We start from the raw sequence: 23,166 nt of genomic DNA on the forward strand, positions 1-23,166 counted from the left end.
TACTGTGTGACGCTGGAGCACAGTAAGGAGACCTCTAGGGACATGGGGAAGGCCTCGAACCATGCCTAAAACAAAGACTCTGACAAGTTACGTTGCCCAAGTTCACCTAACTTGTAACTGGCAGAGGTAGAGTTTGAACTTGGACTGATTTCAAAGCCACCAGTGCCTCAGGTGCCACTCTGTGACGCTGGTGCCCTTATTACCCAGGTCTGCTCCAGGCGGGGCAATGCTGCAGAGGGTAGACGGTGCTGCTGTACAGTTCCCAGGGTAGATTCTGTCCGAAAAGCTGGCCTTCAAGCCTGGCTCCAACTCTGACTTCAGCCCTGTCTCGCCCTCCCTGAGTGCTCAGGGTCACGTCTGACAGGCTGCTCCAAAACCTTACTGGACCAAGCTGACAGAGGCGTTCCCCCTTCTCGAGCGATTCCACTTTCCTTACCCTTCCACAGCGGAGGCTGCTCCGTGGTAAGACTGAGGCCCAGATGAAGGGAACGCTTGTGGAGGGTTTGGAAATGATAGTGAATTGCTTGGAGATACTCACTCTACCCCACTTCCCTGTCATGCTCTGGTTGATTCATGAGGGACTTTTTTGCTGGAGGTCACCTATAAATAAATCAGCAACGTAAAAAATGGTAAGGATAACTCTAGATTCTATGAAGGTAATTTATAAGTATGGGGGTAGCAACTTCTAGACATTGTCTACATCACAGGTTTAGCCCCATAAATTCTAGTGTTATCTACCAGGAGGCAGGAAGGGAAGAGCAGAGGAAAAAATGCTGCGCCAGGCTTTGGCTTCCCTAACCCCGCTGACTGCACAAGTTTTAAAATTGTGAATAAATGGATGCTTGCACCAATTCAAGACAAAAGAGTTTTAAATTATGAGTATCTCTGCTTAAAAGCCCTCCTCCATTACTTCTTTCCTTATGTGCAAGGACCTGCCTTCTTTGAATAAAGAAAGTGAAACTCCACTATTCACAGAAATACAGTTGAACTTAATGTGGGATTTAAAAAGATCAGGGGTTTAGGAGGCAGGAGAGCAGGTGAGACCTGGAACAGCCATCACAGGACACTCTAAGTAGGGCTGAGTTTCGAAATAACAGCCAATGTTTGCTGAATGGCTCTTGTGTTAAGGGCTTTATTATGTGTTATTCCTCACAATATCCTGAGGCGTTAAGTTCTCTCATTGCAAAGGAGAAGCTGAGGCTGAGGCCACACAGCCGGAACGTGGAGAAGGGGGCAATGGAGCCAGGCAGTGGCCCTTGGAAGTTCACACTCTTACCACGATGCGCTGCTCTGTTTCAGTCATGACACTTCTGGTCTTGATCCTGGCGTGATCTTATCAGCTAGGGTGCTAAGGCTTCTAAGCAGTGCTGATGTCTGATCCATCAGCTTCAGAGATCTGCTTGCTGGTGAAGAACGTTTTGAAGTTAGAGACATGGTAGGAATGCTGTAGCTGTAGGCTGGCTGACATGTCACCAAGGAAGGTCTTCAAAGGAAGAGACACTGTACACCCTGAGGCTTGCCTCAGCCTCTGAAATGGGCTCCTGCTTCTGAATCACAGGAACCAAACTCACAAGATACTAATGTACAGAATGCCAACTTACTAATTTCCAGCGAGTGACTAGAATATTCACTGTTCAGAGAACTCTCTCCTAAGAATCAAGGTTCACAGAAGCCTCCTTAGTCACTGTAACTTCATTTGCTGAACTCAAATAACGAATAAAGGGAAAGGATGGCACTGATGTTTGGAATTCCACGAGGGCAGCTAGACCTACAAAACCAGAGGCGGTCCAGGACCAGTTAGTTCACAAACAAGCACTTCAAGAGAGTGTTGCAACTCAGGATGACCAGGTAGTACAGCACAGCCCAATAGTATTTTTACATGTGATCCTCATGTATCTTGAGCATTTCTGAAAGATGTCCAACAAAAACTCCCTAAGTTTCATGAAAGTGCTTTCTCTTAAGTTTGGTGAGATAATGTTATACTAAGAAACATCCTGTAAACTATTGGCAGTACAATGCATATATTGCCAGCAATGTGGGACCACTACTGCTAAAACCAAAGGAAGATTTGGAGAGAATGTTATATAAAAAGTGAAGGACTTGACTAAGAGCTCCTTGAGAACCTAGAACACTTACAGATAGATGTCTACAGAAAACACTTCTAGAGATTTAAAAAAAAATTCCCCCTAGACACTGGGAAATACGTACTTGTCAATTATCAAAGGTATGGCCTAATCTTACATTTAATTCACATTTTTCAAAAAAGCTGCTCAAAATCCCATGCTTTAGTGATACTTGTAAATAATCCAAGGCATGGTACTGTGGTATTCCTCATTGGCACTTAGAACACAAATGAAGGATGTCTTGATAAACTAAGTATCTTCCTATTTGAAATGTGCAGCGACATAATTTACTAAGTTGGTTATGGTCAACAAGTAGGGGCTGAATTTTATTCTTCAATGAGAATTACAGAGCATGAGAACCAAATGATCTGAATGTTCCTAAAAAGGAAATTGATGCCCTTTTATTCTACCTGAGTTAAAACAATGATGAATCTCATCAGAGTTCATGGGAATCGTAATAAATGACTACTAAACCAGACTTACCAAGGCTATGAACACACCAAGATCATACACAATTAATTAGTGCTACAGTTTGGTTTTAAATCTTTAAAACCTCAAAACACACCTTTTTATTTACTTTAGCTGATAAAATAACTTACTTATAAAAGTAACATCATTTACAGAACTCTAATAAATTTTTTCAAAATTAAAAAATAAACAATAGCACTATTTTGCATTCTGATTTTACAGGGAAATAAAGCTTTTTGGCACATAATGTTCTATCAAAAATGGAAAGCTGAATCAGTTTGCTTTGCTTTTCACAACAGAAATAAGCATTTATACTTATTAGCATTGGGAGATCAACTTAATGACAAGAAAAGTTTGCTAGAAAATAGAATCATTGGAAAAACAGGATCTGGTGCCACCTACTGAGTGGCAATGGCAATGTGACCTTGGGTATTAGCCATCAAGTTAGGTAACACACTATAATTTTAGCTACATGCAACTGTACCCCTGTGGTCAAGGCTTAAAAGCTACATGCAAAAATGAAAACGACTGCTGTATTAGGAATGAGGATTGATGTATTTTTTTTTTCTTTAAATGCCACCTGACCTTTTAAAGGAAAGGAAACCAAGGAGGTGGCTAAAAATGATTACTGAACACGAGGAATACTGAAGAGAGGAAGACTTTGGCAAATTAAGTAAACGAAAAGTTCCATGATCAAGAGTGACTTAGGTACGGTCTCTTACTCATGGAGAGACTGGTGGAAGGCAGTTACGTCCTTGGGTATTTATGGTAGATCAGAATTAAGGACTTAACTTCTTTTCCCTACTATTTACAGAAAAAGTTGGTTTATTTGAAAAAATTATCAACCCAGACTGCCAATAAAGTGGCACTTAGGAACTATTGATATAATGGTAATTGACACCCATTCTGACCATCTGGAGGAACAAAAAATCCTGGAGGGTTTTTCTGATTAGCGAAGAAAAGTTACTTTTTGTTTGGTTGAATTTACTCAAATAGACCCCCTCAATACCAACAATGCTGAGAGCATTTCATAAGAGTTGGGCCACAATCCTAAGTCTTGGAAAGGTAGACTTCCTAGAACATTTTCATGGACTGGCAAGTTTTTTTATTATTATCATTATTTTGCTAGTAGCTTCTGAGAATGTTACCTTCCTGTAAGCCCAGGGTGCCCTGAGTACTGAGAGCATGCCTAAGACATGTCTGTGGTTTTCCTTTCCTTCATAACATGTCTCACAATCCATAATTTGCTTCTCAGCTGTCCACCAAGAGGGCAGGGGCCTTGTCTATTCTGTTTGTTACCATATAACCAGCACTTAATTATGTCTGGCAGATGAATGTGCTCAAAAAATGTCAGTTGGGTGAGTGAATGAATAAATGAATAAATCTCATACAGTCCAACCAACCTAAGGGGAAGAAGGGAAAAGAGGAAAAAAACCCTCACAAAAGTGAAGATGACAGTGATGGACAGGAAGAAAGATGAGCATCAGTTCCATCAACTGGGGGTAGACTTGATGCCAAAAAAACCCTGCCATCATTCAACAACTGGTGATACCTGTTCGGAGATTCAAAATACCTGCAAGATTTTAAATGAAAGTTAATATTAAAACAAAGTGTTCTCTGGAAGATTCATTTGCAAACAAGTTAATGAAAACCCTGTTACTACATCAAGATGTTAATAGGAGCCTAGCGTTGTGATGTTTCAAGATGAAGTGGACTCTGCTGAATACACCAGGTGAACGTCTAGACTCCCATAGAGGGAGCGTAGCACACTGATGACTTTTTCTTGAATGGTGTCAACTTGCTCAGAAGGACAGTAATCATCCAGACTTGACCTGGAACCAAGCAGAGAAAGAGAAAGGAAAAGAAAAATACACATAAATAGGATGAGATCATACTGTGAAGTGAGGAAAAGCCTGCATGTGTTGACTTCAATGTAAATTAGAAATGAAGAAGCTGTGTTGAATTTTGGTATAATAACTGTTGAAAGCTACTAAACGTTTACTCTATGTCAGGCGCGTTACATGAATTATGTTCTTTAATCTTCTCAGCAACTCTATGAAATAGGTACATTTACCATCCCTTTAAAGGAGTCTGAAACAGAGAAAGATTAACCTGCACAGGCCACATACTAGTAAGTGTTGGTGATGGGATTCAGAACCATACAGCATGTCTTCAAAGCCTCAGTGCTTAATACTAGACTGTTGTTTCCCTGAAAGGGAGATGTTGCTTGGGAACACTGGGGCTAATTATATTAGTGACTGGGCATCATGTTTCACATTCTTTTATTATGTGTACACTCAGGCTAGAAATTATGACAGTAGAGGCATTCCAACCGATAAAAGGGTTCTGCTTCTATAAACAATCTGCTAACCACACAAGCGTACAAGATCATCCAAAATGAAAGGTGCGGATGTCCTGGTGCTGGGATTAGTCTCCTAGGTAGTATTAAGAGAAGAGAGTAAAGTGCGATGGGGCAGGAATCTGCATTTTGGGTCTTTCTAGAATCGCCAACTGTAATTTGAGTGGCACCAGCCAGTAACAATGTCGCTGATAATTTTAGCGGGATTAGTATCTGAAATGATTTTATCAGTGTCTCCTGGTTCTGAACTGGGGTGAGGAAATCCATTGGCAATCCCACTGGATTGGAAAATGGCATAGAAATCTTTATAGGAGGAAATGGGATTCGTTATCTAGCCTACTCCTTATCACAAGTATTTTCGACCTAAAGAAACAATCTGTTAAGACTTCAGGGCTTCCCTGGTGGCGCAGTGGTTGAGAGTCCGCCTGCCGATGCAGGGGACGCGGGTTCGTGCCCCGGTCTGGGAAGATCCCACGTGCCGCGGAGCGGCTGGGCCCGTGAGCCATGGCCGCTGAGCCTGCGCATCCGGAGCCTGTGCTCCGCAACGGGAGAGGCCACAACAGTGAGAGGCCTGCGTACCGCAAAAAAAAAAAAAAAAAAAAAAAAAAAAAAAGACTTCAGATGAGCTCATTTCATTCTATGGTGATTAGGTTATTTTTGAGGCTTGATGTAAACAATTTTAAATTATTAAATACTGTCTAACATACACATATGGATAAATGTCTACTTTAAGAAAGCAGGATATGTAAAAGTTTGATTTATTAGCCTTAAAAAATAAGGGGCATTTCAATGCTTTCACAAAGATTTCTGGCTTCTTTAAAACAGTGTTAGAGTAGCTCTTGATGGGAGCTACCCACAAGAGGGAGTTTTGGAAATCTGCAGGTACAGTTTTGATTGTCACAATGACAACTAGGGGACCAGGGAAGAGGTCAGGGCTGCTTGAGTGCTTGCAATATGCAGGATAGTCCTGCAATGTGAATATGAATTGTCCCGTGTCCTGTACAGTCTCCAAGGTCCACTGAGCACTTATATAAGTGAAAAACCTGTTTTTAATTTTTTGAGCCTAGAATTTAATACTCTTCTACATATGAACAAAGTATTTTTGAAAATGGATTAAACTAAATTTTCCAGGACTGCAAATACTCTGTGAATTGAGGGAAGATTGGACTTTAAGTTCAGAACTTTACCAAGAGGTTCTTGTGACTAGACTAACCATGTTGCCATGGCAGTGCTGTTCATGGTATTTGGGCAATATGACACATTGGATCTGTTGGCATTTTTAACAATTGCATTTAGTGACTCTTTGTAAAGATGCCAGTTTGGTGTGGCATCTTAATATATATTACTCTATTATCAATTACTTTCATTTCTCCTTTATGTTACGATTTTTTTGGTGTGTGGATATATAAATATATATTTAAATTATGTGTATAGGTAGGTTACCGCTATAAACTAAATGTTTGTGTGCCCCAAAATTACTATGTTGAAACCTAATCCCCAATGTGATTATATCTGGAGGTGGAGGTCTTTGGAAGGTAATTGGGTCATGAGGATGGAGTCCTCATGAATGAGATTAATGCCTTTATTAAAGAGGTCCTAGAGAGCATCTTCACCCCTTCATTTTATGTGAGGTTACAGGGAGAAGATGGCTCTCTATTAACCACGAAGCAGGTCCTCACCAGACACTGAATCTGCTGGTGGCCTTCATCTTGGACTTTCCAGCCTATAGGTCTTTGAGAAATAAATTCCCGTTGTTTATAAGCCACCCAGTCTAAGATATTTTTGTTATTGCAGCCTGAATGGATTAAGACAACGATATAATCTATATATTATAAATGCTATCTAAATATATTTAAATTATGTGTATATAGATTAGATTATCTATGAATTTCATTCAGGATGGTAAAAGAATTCTCATAAATATTTCTCATAAAATATGTAATATTAGTTGCCTGAGCATTTAAAGTACTTATTTTAGAAACTCAGTTACATACAAAATGAGTCCAAAGATTAACATAGAAAAGAAATTTTTATTAAATTGTTGTAACTATTCAGCACATTAGTACATTCAAATTTAAAACGTGGTAGCAGCTAAATATTCATCTGTAGGACACAGAAATGGGAATTCTTATGTTCAACTGAATAACATCACCAACTTCAAAGACAAGATTAACAGGAGTTGTATGTTGCTTGCCAACCATCACTAATAGGAAAGAGAAAATATAACACCTGAATTTCGAGCTGAGTAGGTAAAAAAATTAGTAGGTAAGGACTACTGCATTAGTAACCATTAGATTCATCTACGGAGATGAATTAATTTCCCACTGCTGTTGTAACAAATTACTATAAACTTAGTGGCTTAAAGCAAAACAAATTTATTACCTTACAGTTGTGTTGGAGATCAGAAGTCCTACAATAAAGGTGCTGTCAGGGCTGTAATTCTTCTCTAGGCTCTAGGGAAGAAGCTGTTTCCTTGTCTTCCTGGCTTCTAGAGGTTGCATGAATTCCTTAGCTCAAAGCCCCATCCTCCATCTTCAAAGCCAGCAGTCTAGCATCTTCCAATCTCTCTGATTCTGACCTTCCTTGCCTTTCTCTTATAATAACCCCTGTGATTACACTGGGCTCACCCGGATAATCCAGGATAATCTCCTCAATTTCAAGCTCCTTGAGTGAATCAGATATGCAAAGTCCCTTCTGGCATATAAAGCAACATATTCACGGGCTCTGGAGATAAGGATGTGGACATATTTGGTGAGCCATTATTCAAGCTACCACACTTACCTTGCAATTGTCACTACAGTAGGTTTTGGCAAATTTTTTAGAACGTAATACACAGATTGAATAAGATATTCAATTTCTTGTTCTGTGCTGACATGGTGAGGAAGTTCTGAATAATCACAGGTTAGACCAGCCTGGTGAACCTGAAAATAAGACAATTAAAAATTACAAGGTAATGTTGTTTTCAGAAGATTCTTTAACCATTTATGGCCTTGCTGACAAATTTTTAATATTTTTGTGGATTAGGATTGTTTCTTTCTTAATAGTTTCCATGCCATAGCAGTTATTTATACTTCGAAGTTTTGGAAGAACTGGTCTGTACACCAGTTTGGGCCTGATGCCTTTTCTAGGAATAATTCTTTATTTTATAATTGTGGATTCATTCAGTTTGTCTTTACTTCAGTCTATTTTGATAATTTACATTTTCTAGCAAATTGTCCATTTCACCTGGACTCTAAAAGCTAATATAAATTGGTACATAGTATTCTCACCTTACTTTTCTTTCAACAAATTATTTTATTTACTTTTTATTTACTTATTTTTAACAGATTAAAAAAAATTAATTACTTTATTTTTGGCTGCATTGAGTCTTCGGTGTGGCTCACGGGCTCTAGAGCACAGGCTCAGCAGTTGTGGCGCATGGGCCTAGTTGCTCCGCGGCATGTGCGATCCTCCCAGACCAGGGCTCGAACCCACGTCTCCTGCATTGGCAGGCGGGCTCCCAACCACTGTGGCACCAGGGAAGTCCCTATTTACTTTTTTTTTTTTCTTTTTTGCGGTATGTGGGCCTCTCCCGTTGTGGAGCACAGGCTCCGGACGCGCAGGCTCAGTGGCCATGGCTCACGGGCCCAGCCGCTCCGCGGCATGTGGGATCTTCCCGGACCGGGGCACGAACCCGTGTCCCCTGCATCGGCAGGCGGACTCTCAACCACTGCGCCACCAGGGAAGCCCCCTATTTACTTTTTAAATACATGTAATGAGTACTACATTTAAAGCTTCAAGACGATACAAGGGGAAGACTTCCTCCTACCTTACTGAACCTACTGTTTTGAGTTTCTTGTGTATGCTTCATGTATAACCACATATACTGATATCTTATACATGTGTTGTAAATATAAATGACTGGTGTTCCAGTCTTAGCACTAAACGTGCCTAAGAGCTAGAAATGGCCCACAGGCTGACATTTTGCAGCCTCTGCATTAAAGTTCTGAAAACTGGAATTCAAATATATTGTAGCTTTGCCTAGGGTACGTAAGTGCAAAGTATGGAAACAAACACTAATCTACTGTATTACTGGAGGCTCTGGATACACATCAAAGATTTAACTGGCAATCATCAGTCAATGCACTAAAAACAGAGACTCTGCATGTTCTTTTCTACTAAAATGATCAAAACACCTAGTGTTCTAACCCGGCAGCTATGGGCACATTATATTTGATTACACAATCTGCTACCAAGCCTATGCCATCCTTTTTCTCAACAAACGATGTACAAAACCGCACCCCTCCACCATCAGAAAGTTCAGATGCCATGTGATGACTAAAGTAGACCTGCATGAAGACACATTCAATAATATCACGTGAGCTCAAAGGAGTTTTAAACCCTAAATGTCTTCTATCATTCTTAATAATTGCCATTAAAAAAAAGGGTGAGTCTTGAGTTATCTCTGATTTAACCAAAATATTCTTTTGCTGGTATGTTTTATTCTTACAAAGTTAGCATTAAATAAATACATAAACTTCAGTTCAAATAAAGTGGTTTGATTATATTCCACAAAAAAATAAAACACTACAGCAAAACCACAATTTATTAAAGTAAAATAAACACCAGAAGTAAAAGAAGCAGAAGACCTGGAGGTCTCAGCTCTGGCACAAAATTTGAGAAAAGGTACCTGAACTTCAAATGGGAAAATTTATGCTTAAATACTACAAAATGATATAAAAATAAAAGAAATTATCATTAAAGGCATCTTCTTTTGACACAGCATTCAGATTGCTGTTGGCAAACAAATTTATACAGCTAATACAGTTAAGATGTGCTGGCTACAATGGCTTCTATTGTCCTTCTATTTGGTTTTTACAATCAGAAGTTTTCAGAGAGAGAGGAAAGAAAGAAGGGGGAAGGGAGTATAAAAATGAACCAACAAAGAATGAGCAAATGTAGAAATTTTCTTTCCTAAAAGAAATCTTTTTTCTGGCAAGGAGAGATCTGACCATAGGCAAAGTTAATAAATCCACAGTACTTTTACTTCATACATAAAATTGGCAAAAGTGTGTTTTTCCTGGAAAACTTTTCTAGTGTTCTGGCTTCTAAAAAGTATGTATTTCTTTTTCTTCTTCTTCTTTTTTTTTTTAAATCCACTCACACTTTCCAGGAACACAAATAAAAGTGAATCACTTTAACAAAGAGCACATTTTTCTAGCCAGAAAAATGCCTTTCTTAAAGGGTCATTTTATACTTCAATGTAAGTATTTACCATTTCATAGTCCGGCGCTTCCATCCGTTTTTTCAAACTTTGTACCAGTGGAACTAGTGATTCCATTCTGGAAAAAAGCACCCCTCAATTAAACATCACATCACCTCAACTAAAATTATAGTAGCAAATGAAATTTACCATTAACAATATGTTTCATATGATTCTTGGGAAATTAAAATTGTTCAAATATCATCTTAAAATATTAAGAAACAAAGGTTCCCTGCTGTTTTCTTTTCTTTTTTTAAAAATTTATTTAATTAATTTATTTTTGGCTGCATTGGGTCTTTGTTGCTGTGCACAGCCTCTCTCTAGTTGCGGCGAGCAGGCGCTACTCTTTGTTTCGGTGCACGAGCTTCTCATTGCTGTGGCTTCTCTTGCTGCGGAGCACGGGCTCTAGATGCGCGGGCTTCAGTAGTTGTGGCACGCGGGCTCAGTACTTGTGGCTCGCAGGCTCTGGAGCGCAGGGTCAGCAGTTGTGGTGCACAGGCTTAGTTGCTCTGCCGCATAAGGGATTTTCCCATACCAGGGAACGAACCCACGTCCCCTGCATTGGCAGGTGGATTCTTAACCACCGCACCACCAGGGAAGCCCCTCCCTGCTGTCTTCTTACTTAAAAGATTACAGATTGTGTTAAAGATTAAAAATTAGCACTCAAGAAACTGACGTTTTCCTCTTCTTTAAAAATGGAAGTTCTACTGTGACTTTAAAAATTATTTTGATCAGCAAGAAAACTAAGTGCCTTTAGCACCCTGTGATGAGAAAAGATAGTTTCCCAAAAGTTAAAAAAAAAAAAATTAAGGACATATTTATTGACATATACAATTATAACTGGAAAAGTTTTATACTGTCTGATATAATAACAATGGTGCTTTTAAGTTATTTAATATAGATGGAACTCTTTGGAAGCCCAGATTAATTAGTGTTTCTAGTATTTTAATGCCACCTCTACCAATACCCACTTATCTGCTGGGAGGGAAAAAAATAAAGACAAAAGGAAGGCATGGAGGCCTGTCTACCCACTTACCCTATTACTTCTCCCTTTCTATTAACGACACTTTCTGGGCTTCTGGACCCTACTCACCCACCTCTTCTATTTCCTTAGGAATAGTGAAGACTCCTTCATGCTGAGGGTCTGACCCTTTAGGGGCATGGCAAGTTTGGGGAGACGTTTCTTGTTGTCTGACTCACTTTTCCTTTGTGCTATCCTTTTTTTCCTCCAATTCCAGTCACAGTTTAAACTCACCACTGTTGTAGCCTTGTTGTTTCTTCAAGGCTGTGACAGAACCGCCTGCAGGTGGTGAAGAGCTAAGTGTGCTCAGTAGGCAGGTGGGTTTCAGTGGAGGTGGCTAGATTCAGGATTCTAAAGTTGTCAGGCTATTTTGTTTGTTTCATTTAATTTTAAACTTGGCTTAAGACTTCACAAAATCACAATATAGTAGGTACACTTCAACATTCCTGGGAAGAATCATGTCCTGTGGCTTATTTCTGTAACTCCATCTTCCATCATAATTTCAAAAAGGAGGGAATCATTTTTAGATCTAGTGCCCTATACTGAAGAGGAAAAAAGTGCCTGATCAGTATTTACTGATATGATTAATACTACTATGGTTTATTCTTCCATACCACTGCTTTCCTTAGTGACAATAAAGTTTTACGATACTTATATTTCAGGGATGTTTCTGAACATTTTATTTTTAAGTGAAAATTGCACTGAATATTTTAAATAGGTAATACACATAGCAAAAGAAGATACTAATTTTTTAAAAAATATTTATTTATTTGGTTGCACCAGGTCTTAGTTACGGCAGGCAGGTTCCTTAGTTGCCGCTCGCCGACTCCTTAGTTGTGGCATGCAAACTCTTGGTTGCGGCATGCATGTCGGATCTAGTTCCCTGACCAGGGATCGAACCTGGGGTTCCCTGCATTGGGAGCGCAGAGTCTTAACCACTGTGCCACCAGGGAAGTCCCAAGAAGATACTAATTTTTCAAAAGCAATTTATCTAGCAAATTTAGCAATATATGTAGGATTAAATACAGTAGAGTTGGAGAAAAAAAAAAATTGAGGGTCTTACCTAGGATATGAAGCCCATTTCTGTACAGTTTCTTCATCATCACCATCACACAAATCGGCAAAAGCAGCTTCTAAATCTTCTAATTGATGAATTCGAGTATCAACACAATCTACCAAATCTTCCTTTAAACACATTGAAAAGCTGAGATTATATAGTTACTCTTTCAAAAAAACAAGTGAAATCCCATTACAATGAAAATTTGATTCAATTAGTTAAAACATAATTTTTCAAGTACTAACCATGGGCTTCCCCAAGAAACACACACCGAGATTTTGGACAGTTGTGTGCGAGTACTCCAACACCATGTAAGCTATTATTAGATATGTGATAAATAGACAAACACAAAAGAAACAAATGGAGGATACCTCTGTCAGGTTGGTACCAGGCTTTTTAAATTGGTACAGCTCTTTTAAGATTTTGTACTCCTCCTGGAAAACAAAACAAAAACTCCATATACTAGAAAAAAGATTAATTTTTCAATGATATGCTTTAAATAAAAAATGGCTGTGATACAAGAACATCTTAGATAATCATTTAAAGGTTAGTCAGGGAAAATCAGGGAATATGTATAATTCGTATTTCATTGTAAATATTACCACTTCTTTAGGGTAACTCTATCCATCTGGGCATGACAAGAATGTGTAAAAATTAGCTATGGAAGAAGACTTAATGGCTAACAGGTAATGAGATGAAAATATTTCTAATAATATTCTACTCTATAAATGGATACATCCTAGGATCTGAACAGATTTTCGCTATTTATGGGAAATATACATATCTTAGTAACAACAATAACAAAACTCTCCATGTTCACTTTGCAGCTCTTTCCCTAGCCACAGAAGAGAGCTCTGGAGTACAAAGGCAATCCTGGAGGCAGATGCAATGGAAGGATTTTGCAGGAGAATGTCTCCCCTTATTCAGCACAGCCAGGCAGCCCCACTATAGGTAGGTATATCTGGCCCCAATAATCCTATTTAGGAGCATTGTCAGGAAGGGGTTACACATAAGACCTAAAATTCCTAAAGCACAAAGCGGTGCACTATCCTCATCATAACAATCCTGTGAGCTGGGTGTGATTATTATTTTGATTTTATACTTGAAGAAACTGTGGGTCTGAAAGGTTAAGTAATTTTCCCAAGATCATACAGCTAATAAGCAGAAGTAACAAACAGAACTTAACTCTTTCTGACTTCTGAACATGTTTTTCTAAAAAATAGCTATTAAACTATAAGGTATAATACATGCTCTTTTCAAAAAGTTCTACAGAACCAAAGGATATAAGGAAACAATATCCCCAGTTTCTCAAGTTTCCTTATAGCACAGGAAAAGGAATAACTGTCATTAAGTTTCTTATGTAACCTTTTAGAAATTCCCATTACAAGTATTTGATGAGTATATTTGTAGGATAAATTCATAAAGTCAGGTTTTTTAGCTTCCAGGTATGCCCATTCTCATGTTTTCTAAATATTTCTAAGGTCATTTCATAATTCTGAATGCTGGTAGTTATAGTCACTGGTCCATATACAATAGCAGGAAAGAAGCAGAGGGCAATTTTTCCCCCTTACTGCAAGCTGGGAGAGCACTCTAGTTCCCCCATTCTTGATCCAGATTGCACTACAGTTGACCCTTGAACAACATGGGTTTGAACTACACAAGTCCACTTATACATGGATATTTTTCTGTATATTGGAAATGTTTTTGGAGATCTGCAACAATTTGAAAATTTTGCAGACCAACTGTATAGCCTAGAAATACTGAAAAAATTAAGAACAAGTATGTCAAGAATGCATAAAATGTACATAGATACTAACCTATCCTTACATAGACACAAGATGAATGATATTACTATAAAATTAATAATGGGTTAGTTTTCCTACTGTTTTACAACTTTGCTTTCAAAGAATTACATTATTGTACAGTATGCCCCTCTCTCTCCTAATTGGAGAAACTGCATATCATCTTATCACATAAGTGGTTTTTAAAAAAATATAACAATGTTTCCAATACTGTACTATGAATATGACTGTAATACTGTATGTCATAACATTTTTATAACGATTCATTCATTAGCATAGAGGCTAGGCTACCGTGAAGCAATCGTGTCAAATTACACTAGGCTACTGTAAAGCAATCACATTGCTGCTTCCTCATTATCAATGCATGAATCGTTATAACTGTAAATAAATATGACTTTGTCACATTATCTTTTCATTTTTGATATCTAGTGCTAGTAATACGTATAACAGTGTTTTGTATCATAAGAGACAATACTGATGTAGGTTCACCTTATTAACATGATATAAACTTATGGTATTGATAAATACAGTACAGTACTGTCAATGTATTTTCCTTATGATGTCCTCAACATTTTCTTTTCTCTAGCTTACTTTATTATAAGAATACAGTATATAATACATATAACATACCAAGTATGTGTTAATTTACTGTTTACATTATCAGTAAGGCTTCCGGTCAACAGCAGGCTATTAGTAAATTTTGGAGGAGTCAAAAGTTATACCTGGATTTTTGACTACACAGGGAATCGGCACCCCTAACCTCTGTGTTGTTCAAGGGTCAACTGTACATTCTCCAATTTTACCTATTTTTAATCAGTACCTATTTTTAATCAGTACCTATTAAAGATCCTTGATAATTTAGATAAATCACAATGGCTTCCGATATGCACACAGAACAGTACCTATTTTTTTTTAATCAGTACCTATTAAAGATCCTTGATAATTTAGATAAATCACAATGGCTTCCGATATGCACACAGAACAAGGAGTGTAAAGTGCAACATCATTGTCATGAATCAAATACTGAACTTAGGTAGAAAGAAGACAGTTAATTTGAATCCCCAAAAGAACCAATCTGGAACAACCTCCCAAATGTTAAGGTAAGCAGTTATATGTGCTCATAAAATGCACCTGGGAATGCTCACTTGGATCATGAATTTACCAGTTTCTTAAAGGCACACATAGTTCTACCTCAGATCTGTGCATACTAATAGTGTCTGGTGATTTTCATTTAAGATCTGATGAGGTACCTGAAGGATCACAGGACTGAATCATTAGCTACATATCATACATGTGTAATCAGGCACCTCAATGTTCAGTGAAAAATCTGTCACATGGGATTGTATATACATAGAATATCTCTGGAAAGATATACCAAGAAACTAGTCATGGTATTTGTTTCTAAGAAACTGGGGGAATGGAGAAGGAGTAAGAGAGTGACATATACACTTTTTAACGTATACACCTTTTTGTACTACAGCTGACCCTTAAACATCATGGGTTTGAACTGCATGGGTCCATATGTGGCGTTTTTCAGTGAATATATACTACAGTTCTACACCATCCACGGCTGGGTCAATCTTCAGATGTGGAACTGTGGATACCAAGGGCCCAGTACAAAGTTATACGCACATTTTTGACTGTGCAGAGGGCTGGTGCCCCAACCTCCATGTTGTTCAAGGGGCAACTGTATATGATTTTATTTTTTTCAACCACCCGTGTACACACTACCCCAATTAATAAATGCAAAATAACACTATCTAGAGCAGGGATTAGCAACCTATGGTCTACAATCTGTTTTTGTATATCCCTCCAGTGGGTATAAAAAAATTGAATAGTATTGACAATTTTAAAGGGTATAAAAACAACAAAGAATATGTGACAGAGACCACATGGGGTCCCCCACAAAGTGATTACTATCCGCCTGTCTGCCAAAAGTTTCCTGATCCCTGATCTACAGAAATTTCATACAATTCTCCAGAGCCACGTTTTAAAAATATCACATTTGGGACTTCCCTGGTGGTCCCGTAGTTGGGACTTCGCCTTCCAATGCAGGGGGCAAGGGTTTCAATCCCTAGTGGGGGAGCTAAGATCCCGCATGCCTCGTGGCCAAAAAACCAAAACATAAAATAGAAGCAATACTGTAACAAATTCAATAAAGACTTCAGAAATGGTCTACATCAAAAAAAAAAAAAAATACCCCATTTACCTGAGTGAACATTTCTTTGAAGGGATTCTTGACTGAAAAAAAATCTAAGTCAATATCTAAAACAAATGCATCCCCTTTCTCCAAAATTTTCAGGATTTCTCCAGTGCTGACTGAAGTGTGGCATTCTTGGCTTTCAGAAGAACATGAACATGATGGTTGTAGACAAGTTTGGTCTCTTATCTGTGTCACTGAGTCTTCCAGTCCTTCTGAACAAGATTCACCATTAGTAGAGGCAGTGTTCTCTGCATCCTCCAGTGCTAGCTTTGGCTTCTTAGCAGAAGACACTGTGTCATTTTCTTCTTGATTGTTACAGAGTTTGTAAGGTTTCACCATAATTACATCCAATTGTAAAGGTTTTTGGTTCTCTAGCTGGTCTTCAGTTACATAAAGACCATCACTTAGAAAGTAATGATCTGTACTTGTAACCCTGGATCAGAGGAAAAAAATATTTTAAAGACGAAAGGACAAATTAGCTGACATTTCATATAGAATTTCAGAAATACAAGAAAGGACATATTTGACAAAAACTGGAGAGCTGTCTCTAATATTTGTACTTCCTGTTCTTCTATGGAAATAGGGTTCCCCAAATTTTTAGCTGGGCACACAACAGCCCAAAGTAAAGACCATATTTCACAGTCTATCTTGCAGCTAGGTGTGGCCATTTGACTAAATTCTGGTCAAAAGCCATGAGTGGAAGAGAAGTGTACAGAGCCTCGTCCTCCCCTCCCCATCGACTGGCATGTGAACAAGGTGGTGGCAAGCCCCACTTGGACTCTGAGGACAAAGGCGATACTCTAGAGACGGGGGAGCAACAAGACAGAAGACACTGGCGTTCTCCAAACTGTAGGGCTGTCACATTGGCTCTGACTGTGTGTGGTCAACTCTAACATGAGAAAGAAATAAATGGTCCTGTTTAGCCAGTGCTTTGGATCTCTCTCATACCAGCTGGATCTTTACCCAAAAAAATCACTGAAGAGAAAAATTATATCTGGTAATAATTTAAAATAATAGAAACTCTCTCTGACATATTTCAAAGCTTCATTAAATTTTATATAACTATAATATTTTAATATGAAAAGCAACTTAAAAAAATCTTGTGCATGTACAGAATGCATTTCACAAGTTGTAGATTTCTGATTTTAGACATATCAGCATGTTCTTAAGCTTTTCAACTGTATTATGCCTTGGTAAGTACTTTGAACAGCAAAACCAAATGCTTCTTCCAGAGGTAGGATCTACCCAATTAAAATAATGGTTAACATTTATTTCCCACCCACCCTCCTCTAGCATATACAGCCTTAAGTTTAAAAAGATTCAATTTTCTAAGAAAAGATTAATGACAATAAAACTAATGTCCAAGATTATTAAAAACTGTACCATCCTAAGAAAGACAAAGGCTGTATCCTCCAATCTAAATCTGTATTCTTAATAAGGAACATTTTACTTTGTTCACATCTGTACAAACACATACATACATCTCAAACTGCATACCTATATGTGTGTCTTTTCCATAAATTTTTATTTGCAGGATTAACTAAAATCATGAGATAATAAAAATCTTCCTAATATTGTCATTACACATTGAGTATCAAATGTCTGTTTCAGATTGCTCAAAATTAATTTGATTTTGCAGAAACCTGTTACAGGTTAAATTAGGCCTACTCACCAAAGTACTTAATAAAAACCCTACCACTCTTTCATATAAACCAGTATTATGTACAATATTTGTATGTGGAGCCCTATTTAATTTGTTATTATATCCTCAATAAATACAATTTTTATGTATACACAGAAAAGTTACTTGTCCAATTGATAAGAACATACAAGAAAAGTTAATTGTATCATTAAGGATAAATCAGAAATGAAAAGTATCATTTTCAGTGAGATAGACTGTATTTCATTTTCAATGTATTACCATTTCATCCCACTATCCTTCAGGTTCTAGAAAGTCATGATTCCACTGCTTAAAACATTCATCCCATAACAAGAGAATTTAGAAAGCTAAGAACATTCTGATACTTCTAAAGATATTATAGTATCACAAGCTACATAAAACATTGGTTAAATAGCTTATACACCAAAAATAATTGCATATGTAACTCAAGTCAGAGAATGCTGCTATTTAATTTAGATTAGGTAATTATCTAGAGCTCACCATATTAATAAAATTAAAACCCCAAATCTACTTTTCAGCCACTGAATTTATAAAAAGACCAAAGTGAGATAATTTTGCTTTTTCATTGCAAATTTTTAAATTCAGCAGACAAAAGTTACATTGGAAGGAAATAATAAAATGTTATCATTAAATATATAAGTCTATAAGGTACTTCAATGATTTAATGGAGCTAGTCATCAATGGAGCCAGGTTTCCAGAGAAGGAAGATCATGTTATTCAAAAACCAACTTGACTAGCAACAAAATACAAATGACGTGTGAAAAAGATCAAGAGACTTGCAAATTTGTTCCTGGTGTTTCGAGAACTCTTTTTTTTTTTTTTTTTTTTGCGGTATGCGGGCCTCTCACTGTTGTGGCCTCTCCCGCTGCGGAGCACAGGCTCCGGACGCGCAGGCCCAGCGGCCATGGCTCACGGGCCCAGCCGCTCCGCGGCATGCGGGATCTTCCCGGACCAGGGCACGAACCCATGTCCCCTGCATCGGCAGGTGGACTCTCAACCACTGCGCCACCAGGGAAGCCCTCGAGAACTCTTTTTGGAAGAGTTGAGGGCTAATCTGACCCCATTTTTGTGTGGAGATACTTATAAGTTATTACAGGGACCTAAAATCAGATAGAAGTAGTATTCAATCCCTTTGATACTCATAATACGAGGAAATTACCTGATTGTTGTGGTCGAAGTGTCTTTGCCTACTAAAAAATGATGTCTGCCCTCTCTGATTTGCTGAGCCCATGTGGGATGAAGCCATATTACATGGGAAAAATGGCCAGCATAAACTGCAGGTATAATCCAATTCTCGATACTTAATTCTCTGGAAAGAAATAGAGAGGAAGCATGAAAACTGTTAGTAAGTAGGTTTTTCCAAATGTAATTTCATTCAGAACAATATTTTAAGACAGTAGGTCTCCAAGTGGGGTCCAAGGACCCTTGCAGGGGTTCCTGAGACCTTTTCAGTGTAACTAGTTCAAAACAATTTTTCTAAGAACACCAAGGCACTATTCCCCCTTTTCACTGTATTGACATTTACACTGACAGTACAATGCAATGGTGGTCGATGTCCTAAGATTAATCAAGGCAAAGGCACCAAACTCTACAAGTAGTCACTGTATTCATCACTACCAAGCACCAGTGTCCCACACCCCCGTCCAGTTTCACGTGAGAAAGTCTTTCATAATTTTATTAAACTTTGACCCTGAGTATACGTTTTAAAATAACCTGTGTGGCAAGATGGGAAGTGCACAGCAAGCACTTCTGTTACAGATTTTGAAGTACAACAGTTGTCTCAAGGAAAAGCACTTATAATTGAATTGCAAGCTGAACACCATTTTTCTTGAAAGGAAGACTGACTCATAAACCATAGTTGTTCAGACGTGAACCTGAATTGCTGGATTCTACATTCCAACTAAGCTTTAAAAAATGACCACTTGTCACGTTTTAGTATAGTATTAAAGAATATTCACAATTAACTGAAAAGGCCATGAAAATACTCTTCATATACCTCCACCAAAACAACATATGGTAACGGACTGAATGCAGAATCCGAGAATCCAGCTGTCTTCTATAAAGGCAAATATTAAAGAGATCTGTAAAATTTAAATATTGTGGGCTTCCCTGGTGGTGCAGTGGTTGAGAGTCCACCTGCCGATGCAGGGAACACAGGTTCGTGCCCCGGTCCGGGAAGATCCCACATGCCACGGAGCGGCTGGGCCCGTGAGCCATGGCTGCTGAGCCTGCGCGTCCGGAGCCTGTGCTCCGCAACGGGAGAGGCCAGAGCAGTGAGAGGCCCGCGTACCGCAAAAGAAAATATATTTGTTTTCCATAAAAATATCTTACGCTAACATATAAAGTCCTATTATTTTGAAATGAATTAATATCTTAAACATTTCTCAGTTTTAATTTCAAATATGGTAAATATCAATAAATATAACTCACATTAAAAAAAACTCAAGAATTTTTAAGGGTGTACAGGAATCCTGAGATTAAAAAAGTTTAAAAACTATTATTCTATGACTAACTGTACAGTCATCATACCTGCTTCATAACTCTTTTTAATTTCTAAAATATAAAATCTCTAAATATAAAAGAGAGTAAGGACAATGGTAGAGCTACCACATTTCTTTAGAAATTAGTTCTCTGAGTTTTAGTTTTAGAGTCAACTAAAAGAAATGCAGTAGGCTAAAATTAATTCACACAAGCATTTATATTTTAATTTTATATTACAACAGGATAATTACTGCTATGTAACTTTTCATTTTATATGAGTAGGCTACATTTTAACAAATACATATGTAAAGAGACAGTGACACGATTTCAGGGAACTATATCACTGAAGCGAGGTCAGTAAGTCACTATTTAGAGATACACTAGGTATGTCTTTCCTGAAGAATGGACTACAAATTACCAATTTCACGTCCACCTCTATGATTCTATATAACTGAAAGTTAATAGGATTTGTGACCTGAAAAGAAACAAATTGGGAGGTTGCAGGGACTCAATACTGGAAGAAAGGATACACAAATTAAAGATGCATTGCTTATACAATTATTGAACTATGTGTTCAAGACACATTTTCTTGTGCCTCTGTAACCAAACTTTTAAAGGGGTAAAGAAGACTGAACTGGCTTAGGTAATTTCTAAAGTCTCCGACTTCTAAAATTCTAATTCTAAAGCAGAGGCTGGTAAACATTGGCTGGGCCACCTGTTTTTGCAAATAAAGTTTTATCGGAACACAGCCACTGACACTTGTTTATGTAGTGTTTACAGCTGCTTTCACACCACAAAGGCAAAAATAAGTAGTTGCAACAGAGACCATATGACCAGCAAGCCTAAAATATTTACTATCTGGTTCGTTAAGAAAAAGTTTGTCCATACTTGTTCTAAATAAGACAAAAAAGGCAAACAAAAGCAAAACTCATGAGCTTAGCAAAGACTATTTCTCTTAATTGCTTATCATCTACTGCAAATTGTATTTCAGGTGCATAAAAAATGGTTAACAAAAATCACATTTTACCCGAAAAGTGTTTCCTTATCAAATACAGTGTCAGCTGGCATATTCACAGGAATAAGGAGGTCTGGATGTGAATCAAAATGCACAAAACTTATATTACTTGCAGGAAGATGCTTTGAGCCAATGGCCCGGTATATAAAGGGCAGAACCTGTAAAAGACACATACATGCACACATTCAGAATTGGTACTGAATTCATGAGCATACACTCAATTACAGACTGCAAAACAATGCTAAACATAACTGCACATAATTTGAAGCACACCAAGTTGTTAAAAAGTAGGGAAATATTAAATTTGTTCATTGCACATGGTTTAGACGATCATCTCAAGCTTTATTTTTTCCTCAGAACTTCCAAGTTACACCTCCAAAGGCTTTAATGGGCATCTCTCACCACCATGCTGCCTCCACCTCAAACACAAAGATAATGTGGGGAAACAGACAGGACTGGTACTCAGGAAAAAACTGCTGGTTAATACCCTCTCTGGCATTAAAGATGTGTTCAAGCTACCTGGGTCTCTGGGTCTTTTCCACACTTTTAGGGTGGTGGTGCAGGGCTATGTCGTCTATAAGGCTCTTTGTCTTGTTACGGTCTCTAGAGTTCTAAGTTTAAGACTGAATTTGAAAGCACCACCTAACCTATGCTTGCTCTCTCAGACACATACACACCGTCTCTAGGTCCTGAGAGACCCAACTTCCTTCCTATTCTCTTTACTTTATTCATCCACAAATCTGGAATCACCCTCTTCCTCTTTCATAGCCAGAGCATTCTCAAGGCATATGAATGCTATTAAAAAAAAAAAAAGTCTTAGACCACGGGACTGTCTTGTAGGCTTCCAGAAATCTAGATTAGGGCACCATTTTAGCTATTCCAAAGTAGCACTACCTCAGAAACAGAACATATCTTTAGTGTCTATAAACTCGGGGCACCCTGTTAAAAGATTTATGCACACACTACGTACACAGTAATACTAACGGCCCTATGAGTGCTACTTCGCACCATTTCACAGGTGACAGTCCACATTCTTAACAAAAATCTCCCGGCTACACAGCAGGAACGTGTAGAGAGGCCGGGAGACAGTAGGAAGCCTGCGTCAAGGCGCAGGTTGAGGACTCGGGGCTGTGCAGTTACACTGCCCGCGTTCGACTCCCGATGCCACCAGAGCCTCGAGTGTTAGAGGAGTTGCCCGACTCGTAGTAAGCGCCCCATAAACGTCAGCGCCTATTCTTCCAAGCTAACCGTTCTGGTGTTTTCCCCACAGCAATGCAACTCGCGTGGATAACTAACGCTGGTTATCTCTCTGGCCTCCGATGGCCAGCCTCCGCCGCCTCCTTGGTCCTCGCGCGATTCTGCCCCAGGCCCGGCAGCCGCCCTCTCACCTCCTGATGGTCTTCCACCACCCACACCGGGAGCTCATGGTAGCGCCGGAGCCGGGCGCACTCTCCAGTGAACTCGCTCATCTTTTCCCTCGGGACAGCGTCCCAGAGAGCTGGACTCAAAGAAGCTTGAGCTGCGACCCCGCCTCCTCTCCCGAGAGGAAACGCGCGCTCACCCGGTTGTGGTTCTGGATTGGAGGATGTAGGGGGCAGCGGGCGGGCGCAGGAGGGGTCGACGAGAACGATTGGCTTAGATGTTCATCGCTCTTATTGATGCACCAATCACCGCGCACAAGGCGCTGCGACGAGCCCAAGAGTTTTCCCTCTTG

At 38.7% G+C, this 23,166-nt stretch overlaps 1 protein-coding gene across 5 annotated transcripts; it reads right to left on the minus strand.

Annotated features, from left to right (window-relative positions):
* Positions 1-456: 456 nt before the first annotated feature.
* C3H5orf22 (chromosome 3 C5orf22 homolog) lies at positions 457-22,987 on the minus strand. Of its 5 annotated transcripts, XR_009519024.1 has the most exons (10): positions 22,841-22,987; positions 21,465-21,610; positions 19,116-19,265; positions 16,282-16,708; positions 12,642-12,704; positions 12,277-12,398; positions 10,205-10,271; positions 7,732-7,871; positions 1,277-4,423; positions 457-600 (listed from the first exon to the last, which is right to left on the minus strand). XR_009519024.1 is itself a non-coding variant. In XM_060009634.1 (9 exons), exons 1-9 carry the CDS (start codon positions 22,919-22,921, stop codon positions 4,291-4,293), a joined length of 1,329 nt encoding a protein of 442 aa, XP_059865617.1. In that variant the 5' UTR covers positions 22,922-22,987; the 3' UTR covers positions 457-4,290. The 5 variants fall into 5 exon arrangements, 3 of the variants coding, with proteins under 3 accessions (XP_059865617.1, XP_059865619.1, XP_059865618.1); XM_060009634.1 differs by having other exon boundaries at positions 457-4,423; XM_060009636.1 differs by lacking the exon at positions 22,841-22,987 and adding an exon at positions 22,701-22,764 and having other exon boundaries at positions 457-4,423.
* Positions 22,988-23,166: the final 179 nt, after the last annotated feature.

Source organism: Delphinus delphis, chromosome 3 (genome assembly GCF_949987515.2).
Source record: "Delphinus delphis chromosome 3, mDelDel1.2, whole genome shotgun sequence".
NCBI lineage: Eukaryota > Metazoa > Chordata > Mammalia > Artiodactyla > Delphinidae > Delphinus > Delphinus delphis.

Excerpts from the sequence above, each read along its gene's own strand:
- C3H5orf22 (XM_060009634.1), bottom strand. The coding sequence starts at position 22,921 with ATGAGCGAGTTCACTGGAGAGTGCGCCCGGCTCCGGCGCTACCATGAG. Across the intron at positions 19,266-21,464 it reads GATAAGGAAACACTTTTCGG|AGAATTAAGTATCGAGAATT; the intron begins GTAAAATGTGAT and ends ATTTCTTTCCAG. Across the intron at positions 12,399-12,641 it reads CTGGTACCAACCTGACAGAG|GAAGATTTGGTAGATTGTGT; the intron begins GTATCCTCCATT and ends ATGTGTTTAAAG.